Raw genomic sequence first — 7923 nt, 5'->3', positions numbered from 1 at the left:
CTGCTCAATTACACAGATTATTTTATGACCACAGTGTACCCGGCTTCTGATGGATATTTCAAATGGCCTCCACAGTCACCATCTGGCAAATTTGCAACAACTTTGTGATGATTTTCTGTTAATATGAATCAAAATCTGAGGAATCTTTCTGGCAGTTTGTTGAATCTAGGCCTTGATGAATTAAGGCAGTTCTGTGGGCAAAAGAGGGTCCAGCCTGGTGCTAGCAAGATTTACCTAATAAAGTTGCCAGTGATTATGCGGTAATGGTTATTAGAGGACAAAACATAATCATGCCTATGGATTCATGTAACACTGAGTATGAATCCATACAACTTCACACTCACCATGTCTAAACATTTGCCTGGTGCTGTTTGTAAAGATGGATGCCCTAGCTCCACTTCCTCATGCAAAAGTGAAGCCAAAATTTTCAGGTAACAGGAGCTGCTTTTGGTGGTGGAAAAGATAGCAGGAAGACGTTGGAAAAGTCTGAGCTTTACAGTTTTGATGATCTTTTCCGCAGGTTGTACTTAGACTGAAGTGTTTAAAGTAAGATATCAAAATATGAATAACTATGTAGATATATATTTAAAAATGTACACATTACAGGTATGGAAGGTACACGTTTCTCTTTCTGTCATGACGTTGCGTCCCGGGTACATCAAGTTATGAGGAAATTAAAATCAGAGTGAGAACTACATAAAATGCAAAAAACAAGGTATCGTCTTCACTAAAACATTCATATACTGTTGCTGAATCAAAGCATGCTGTATATTCTCTTTGTTGTAAATACCTATATATTGTATATACGTATATATACTGTCAAGTTCCCGTTTATATGGGATGAATGTATGAATAGTAACCAGTTGTATAGTAACCGATCTAATCTGAATGTGAGGTAGGTCCACGCTTGCCAAAGGTGCATGACTCCCGGCGGCCTGTAGGTGGCAGAAGAAAACAGCCAATGAAGATTGGTATACGTCATGACGCCAGACGCATGTTTGGAAAAGAAGCGCGAGAGAAAGAAATGTTCGCCCCGGGTTTGTTTACAAAACTTTATCAAGTTTAGCGAGGATGTCGTTGTTGAAGCCTTTTAGTAAACTCCCTGGTCTGAACACAGCGAACATCTTGGTGAGTTGTTCACTTTAAGAAATAAAATTTTAAAAAGAAAAGGCAAATATCGAGCTGTGTGCTGTGACTGTAGCTGTTTTCAGGACGAGCTAACGGCTGACTGGATGTGTTTTTTATTGGGAGATATCTGGTCGTAAATATCCCAGATATATGGTCGTCAGCTTGGACTAGCAAAATCACTTAAAGACAAATATGACTGTATCAGGAAGAGGTTTTTACACAGTCTAGCAGCTGTTTGGCGTCGTCGGTGTTGTGTGGATAAATCTTGACTTTTCTGTAGATCTACCTAACAAACACTATCTCAACGTTTTTATAATACTTTTATTCTATAATAGCTCTATAACACCCACAACCAGAGGCGTTTCCAATTCAGTCCGAAGGAGGGTGGGATCCCAAGCCCAGATAAAAGGGGAGGGTTGTGTCAGGAAGCGTGCAAAATCTTGCCAACCCAAACAAACATGCGGGTCATCAAGAATGATCTTTCCATACCGGGATGACAGCGACTGCCTGTGGTGCTGGTGGAAATCGTGCTACTGTAAGACAAAGGAAAAGGAAAGGCGTGTTTAGAGACAGCAAGAAGGAAGGAAAGGCGTGAGAAGGACTTAAGGAAAAGAAGGATTGTGGATGTGCACAGGGTTGGTGTGACAGGGAGGATGCTAAGGATAGTGTGAGATGAGGGCGATGATCTGCTGTGGTGACCCCTGAAGTGAGCAGCAGAAGAACTAGAGGCAGGATTTTTTTGTTGTTATTTGTTTCAGGGGGAACCTTCAGAATATTTTCTCTTAAGTAAATACTAGGGGCAGGTGATATATAACCTCAAAATTCTATCGCAATATTTCAAGGAAATTTATAATAACGATATTGTTACAATATTGAAAAAAGTACTGAACAATATTTTTTTTTTACTGCAGGCAAAAGATTTGTTAGCGCAAACAAATATGAAGGGTATCTTACATCCACCTGGCAGACTACCTGGTTCAAGGTGTGAATCCATTGCCAGCAGCAACATAGAGTAATAGTGACACACAGCAGAAGTCAAATGTAAGCTCAAAAGTAGCCTAGGTAGTGTTTTCCCCGGAAATTTTAAGCAAACAAAACATTCCAACAACAGTTAAACTAAAATAACCCTTACAACACTGTCACATAAATAAAAATATATTCTCTCTGGAATATTGCATTTTATGCAGTTGCATAAACCTGTACTTTACCGCTAATTTCCATCCAACACGTGCTCTTTGTGTCATATGGAGTGCAGTGCTCCAGCGATGCCCTTGTTTAAAAGTGGTCACACTTCACCAGCTGTTAGTATCTCCTCCTTGCGCACCTACATATCCCGGTTGTCCTCAATGGTGTGTTTGTGCCTGAAGAAACAATGTTGTAGCTTCCATCTTCAGCTAGAATAGTTTTTGTGCATATTTGGCAAATCATTGTGCTTTTATTTTGTAGTATCTTTCACTAGGCCTTCACTAGAGGCATACATCTTGTTGTCCACATTAGGGAGGATAAACCCATGACATCACTATATCAGTGAGATTTTTTTATATCATATGAAAATTTGTATTATAACAGACGATTTGATACACCACATTCCCAATAAATACAGAGGAGAATATTGCAGAAACATTGAGTATGATTTTCAGGCTGTTGCAGCAGCACACGTGCTATTAAAAATGGCACGACACAGGAGATGAAATATTTTTATACTGAAAATTGTTAAATTCATTAAATTCATTTTCTTTAACCACTTTAACCAACCCATCACTCCACTGTTATGTGTCTTTAAATACATTAAAATATTTTGTGGGGCTTTGCACATACCCCTTGCCACAACTCTAACAAAATGCAAAGAATCCATTCATATTTTCCAAAATAGAGCGTTTGCTTCCATTTTAGGGTTCAGGGCTGCTTCAGGAGGTCAGATGATTATTCTTAACGGGCTTTAAGTATTTGTCCTTGCAGCAGCTGAAAACAGATGTTGGAAAAATTGCTAATGTCTGGCCAGTAGGTGGTGCAGAGGGTGGTCCTTTTATTTTCCATAGCCTCTCACTGTAACCACAGTTAAATTAGATCACAGTCTGTATAAATTAATATTTTTCAGAATGTTTTATTGCATTGTAATTTATGATTTTATCATCATAAATCTCTATATGAGCAAAAGCCGCTGTAAAAAAAAAAAGAAAGTGGCAACATCTTTGAACTGTGACTGCGAAATGTTTCTTCTGACAGGTTTAAGAGATTTTTTTTTAACCTGTGTGATGGTGTAAAGTGGGATCATCAGGTTTTGTGCTGACTGGTAGTTTTTGTTTCCTGCAGCTGGTGGAGAGTGAGGAGCAATTTCAGCAGAGTTTAGCAGATGTTCTGGTGGAGGAGACCAGTGTCACTGTGAACGTGTGAGTAAAGCTCGCTTCATCCTGCAAACTGCTGAAGTCTGCTATCTGTCAGGGGAAAGTGGCTGCAGCACACAAATGGAAACCGAGTCTGCCATCCTCACAACGAAACAAGATTTGTTTTCTACCATCAGTCGCATTTATGTTTAAACAGTATGACTGTAAACGTTTATTTAGTAACAAAATATTTTTCATAATCAACAACAAACAAGTAGTTATGTACTTGGGAAAAGGACTTTTGTACTACTCAGACTGCAACGTCATAACAGGTTTCCAGCTGGTAATGTAATGTTGACTTTATGATTAAATAATTGTGAAATTCTGACTGGGGAACTCGTACGTGATGCTGCACTGTTATTCTGCAGCTGCAGCAAATTACTCAGTTATGCAATGACTTTGATGTGTGAAGACCACCTGAGGTGGGTAAGAGTCCCATGATTGTCATCGCTCTTTGTACTTAACAGGAGACTAGCTAAGAGCCTTCCTTTGCCCATGGAGAATGATGAGAGCCGTCCCAGAATAGACTTGGTTGTGTTCATCATCAACCTAACTTCAGAGCTCAGGTAACTTTCAAATCCATCCGTCGATTTTCAGCTTATCCATTTCATGGTTGCGAGGGTGCTGGAGCCAATCCCAGCTGTCATGGGGTACACCCTCACCGGTGTGTTATAGGGCAAACACAGAGAGACAAAGAGCCATTCACACTCACACTTACCTAAGCCAGGACTGTGGGAAGAAGTCGGTGCAAACTCCACAGTCCGCGGAGGCCTGATCCAGGGGTACCCTCCTTTTGTCTGATTTCAGTGAGTGTCTATTGAAAAGGAACCTGGACTTGTTCCTAGTCACCAAGATGAAAAAATACATACATGTCCAGATGCAATTTGTTGTACTGGCCACCTGAATACACAGGTTCTGCTTCATATAACAGCTTTGTTTTTGTGTTGTTCTTACTTAATTGTTACCAGAGTGAGATGTCATTTTTAAACCACACAAATTGCCCCAAACCAGCCCAGAGACTTTATTTTTCTAGTGTGTTCTGGGACTGCCCTGGGGCCTCCTTCCAGCAGGACTTGCCCAAAACGCCTCATCTAGGAGGTGCCCAGGTGGTTTACCTGATCACCATGGTGTTGATGATCACAATGATTCACTCTGACTATCAACAGCTCGTTCTGGTTCCACTCAGTCCTCTTCAATACAAGATCTCCAGTACTTAAAACTCTGCCTTACTTGAAGCGTCACCTTCACCCAAACTGTGAGCACTAAACCTCAGATTTTGAGGTTTCATGAAGGAGAAACTTGATGTCATCATGCAGAAACGAGATCCCGATGCCTCTGACATACGTTGTCCAAAATATTTTATATTTTAAGTTAAAAACAAGTTCAAAGATGATATGATGTAGCAGTGCTTCATTCTGTTTTGTTTTATTTTGTTGTAGTTTGCAGTCAGCAGAAGCGTCCCTGAAATATTTGGACCCGGGATATTTCCTTGGAAAAGTTTGCTTCATGGTTACGAATGGTAGGGCAACGGTTAAAATCCTTTTATGTGTTTTTCTTTTTGTCTTGTTTTGTTTTATGTTTTGTTTTTTCCCCAGTCCCTTGATTCACAGGAAGAAGGGAAAAAAATAAGCTGAGATTAAATCAAGGAGAAATTGTCTACCACTGTTTACATTTTACTTCACCGTTGAACACCACCCACAACACATATTGTTGTACTTTCAGGCTTTTTTGTGTCTGACCAGCTGACCTTTTATGCTTCTCTTTCTTGTAGCTCGGAACGCTTCCGCCCCCGCTGAGCGCCTGGATGCTGTCAGGAAGCTGGCTGCGTCGCTCCACTGTCCCCTGTTGTTTGCGGAGAATCAGGTTTGTAGCAGTCTGGGTCACAAACACTGAAGATGTTTTAAGTCATATGTGAAATCCAAATCTAGCCCTTCACACATTTTAATCTGAATGTATGTCAGTATACAGTGGGGCAAAAAAGTATTTAGTCAGCCACCGATTGTGCAAGTTCCCCCACCTAAAATGATGACAGAGGTCAGTAATTTGCACCAGAGGTACACTTCAACTGTGAGAGACAGAATGTGAAAAAAAATCCATGAATCCACATGGTAGGATTTGTGAAGAATTTATTTGTAAATCAGGGTGGAAAATAAGTATTTGGTCAATAACAAAAATACAACTCAATACTTTGTAACATAACCTTTGTTGGCAATAACAGAGGTCAAACGTTTACTATAGGTCTTTACCAGGTTTGCACACACAGTAGCTGGTATTTTGGCCCATTCCTCCATGCAGATCTTCTCGAGAGCAGTGATGTTTTGGGGCTGTCGCCGAGCAACACGGACTTTCAACTCCCGCCACAGATTTTCTATGGGGTTGAGGTCTGGAGACTGGCTAGGCCACTCCAGGACTTTCAAATGCTTCTTACGGAGCCACTCCTTTGTTGCCCGGGCGGTGTGTTTTGGATCATTGTCATGTTGGAAGACCCAGCCTCGTTTCATCTTCAAAGTTCTCACTGATGGAAGGAGGTTTTGGCTCAAAATCTCACGATACATGGCCCCATTCATTCTGTCCTTAACACGATCAGTCGTCCTGTCCCCTTGGCAGAAAAACAGCCCCATAGCATGATGTTTCCACCCCCATGCTTCACAGTAGGTATGGTGTTCTTGGGATGCAACTCAGTATTCTTCTTCCTCCAAACACGACGAGTTGAGTTTATACCAAAAAGTTCTACTTTGGTTTCATCTGACCACATGACATTCTCCCAATCCTCTGCTGTATCATCCATGTGCTCTCTGGCAAACTTCAGACGGGCCTGGACATGCACTGGCTTCAGCAGCGGAACACGTCTGGCACTGCGGGATTTGATTCCCTGCCGTTGTAGTGTGTTACTGATGGTGACCTTTGTTACTTTGGTCCCAGCTCTCTGCAGGTCATTCACCAGGTCCCCCCGTGTGGTTCTGGGATCTTTGCTCACCGTTCTCATGATCATTTTGACCCCACGGGATGAGATCTTGCGTGGAGCCCCAGATCGAGGGAGATTATCAGTGGTCTTGTATGTCTTCCATTTTCTGATGATTGCTCCCACAGTTGATTTTTTTCACACCAAGCTGCTTGCCTATTTTAGATTCACTCTTCCCAGTCTGGTGCAGGTCTACAATACTTTTCCTGGTGTCCTTCGAAAGCTCTTTGGTCTTGGCTATGGCGGAGTTTGGAGTCTGACTGTTTGAGGCTGTGGACAGGTGTCTTTTATACAGATGATGCGTTCAAACAGGTGTCATTCATACAGGTAACGAGTGGGGGACAGAAAAGCTTCTTACAGAAGACGTTACAGGTCTGTGAGAGCAAGAGATTTTCCTTGTTTGAGGTGACCAAATACTTATTTTCCACCCTAATTTACGAATAAATTCTTTACAAATCCTACCATGTGGATTCATGGATTTTTTTTTTCACATTCTGTCTCTCACAGTTGAAGTGTACCTCTGGTGCAAATTACTGACCTCTGTCATCATTTTAAGTGGGGGAACTTGCACAATCGGTGGCTGACTAAATACTTTTTTGCCCCACTGTATGTTCTCAGTAAAGTTTTGCCTTGCACACTGTTGCATGTTGTGTTTCTTGAACACATTTCTTGTTGAAATGTATGCAGAACAAAATTACAGATTTGTTATCTTTGCATAAGGATTTATTTGGCTTTATTAAACATCCAGTACTTGTTGTAGTCATCGTTTTCAGGCTTGTGAAACAGCTTCTGGCTGTTTGTCTCTTTTTCTTTTTTTCCTTCAGCAGTATGATGGCTAAGCAACTTTTTTGTTGACTGATTCATAAAGCTGAAGTTGCACAGAGGGAAAAGCCTGAAATTGAACTCAGAAGGGAAAGCTGTTTGTGTGCGTGTTGTGTAGCTCAGCATTGCTGTAGTTTAGAGGGTTCTGCGCTGTTGTTGACAATAAAACATCAAATGTAATTTTTGTGTCTTTGCGTTTCCTAAAAAGCCATCCTGTGTAATCTTTCCTTCCCTACAGACTCCAGATGGAGTGGCCAGTGCTACAGAGAGGCTGCTGACTATTCTCAAGGTGGCCGCCGGCCTCGTTCCCATTGCCACTGCTCTCTACGTGTCTAACCTGACTCGGTGCACGCTTCCCCTGGACATCGATCAGCCGAGCTTTGATTAGGTCCTCTGATTCCTTTAAAGTGATAACTTCCTCTACTTTATCGTGTTTATATTTATTTGTAGAAGTTGTTAATGTCGACAATTACACGTCTTCTTTTTCAAATAAATGTTACCAGGTGTATTTAATTCTGATCCATTACATTATGTTTTACATGAACAGTGCTGTGAAAAACACTCCAAGTACACCCTACAATTCAATATCGTAGAACCACCTTGGCAGCAGGAACTAATTGCTTTTGA

At 41.2% G+C, this 7923-nt stretch overlaps 1 protein-coding gene across 1 annotated transcript; it reads left to right on the top strand.

Moving 5' to 3' along the window:
• Nucleotides 1-1071: 1071 nt before the first annotated feature.
• On the top strand, nucleotides 1072-7684 carry cenpm (centromere protein M). Its single transcript, XM_085356030.1, has 6 exons — nucleotides 1072-1128; nucleotides 3442-3518; nucleotides 3980-4078; nucleotides 4952-5031; nucleotides 5284-5375; nucleotides 7535-7684. The coding sequence occupies exons 1-6, from the start codon at nucleotides 1072-1074 to the stop codon at nucleotides 7682-7684; spliced, it is 555 nt and encodes a 184-aa protein (XP_085212156.1).
• The last annotated feature ends 239 nt before the right edge of the window (nucleotides 7685-7923 follow it).

The sequence above is a fragment of the Diplotaxodon limnothrissa genome, linkage group LG6, assembly GCF_057381915.1.
Source record: "Diplotaxodon limnothrissa isolate DT_005_m linkage group LG6, D_limnothrissa_male_GT1.1, whole genome shotgun sequence".
NCBI classification, from domain to species: Eukaryota; Metazoa; Chordata; class Actinopteri; order Cichliformes; family Cichlidae; genus Diplotaxodon; species Diplotaxodon limnothrissa.
Note: the sequence above shows the minus strand (reverse complement) of the source record. Positions and strands in the feature narration are given on the sequence as shown.

What these genes read in the sequence shown, in the direction of transcription:
- cenpm (XM_085356030.1), top strand. Translation starts at nt 1,072, where the DNA reads ATGTCGTTGTTGAAGCCTTTTAGTAAACTCCCTGGTCTGAACACAGCG. An exon ending in TGAACACAGCGAACATCTTG is followed by an intron (nt 1,129 to 3,441) that starts GTGAGTTGTTCA and finishes TGTTTCCTGCAG; the next exon opens with CTGGTGGAGAGTGAGGAGCA. An exon ending in AACCTAACTTCAGAGCTCAG is followed by an intron (nt 4,079 to 4,951) that starts GTAACTTTCAAA and finishes ATTTTGTTGTAG; the next exon opens with TTTGCAGTCAGCAGAAGCGT.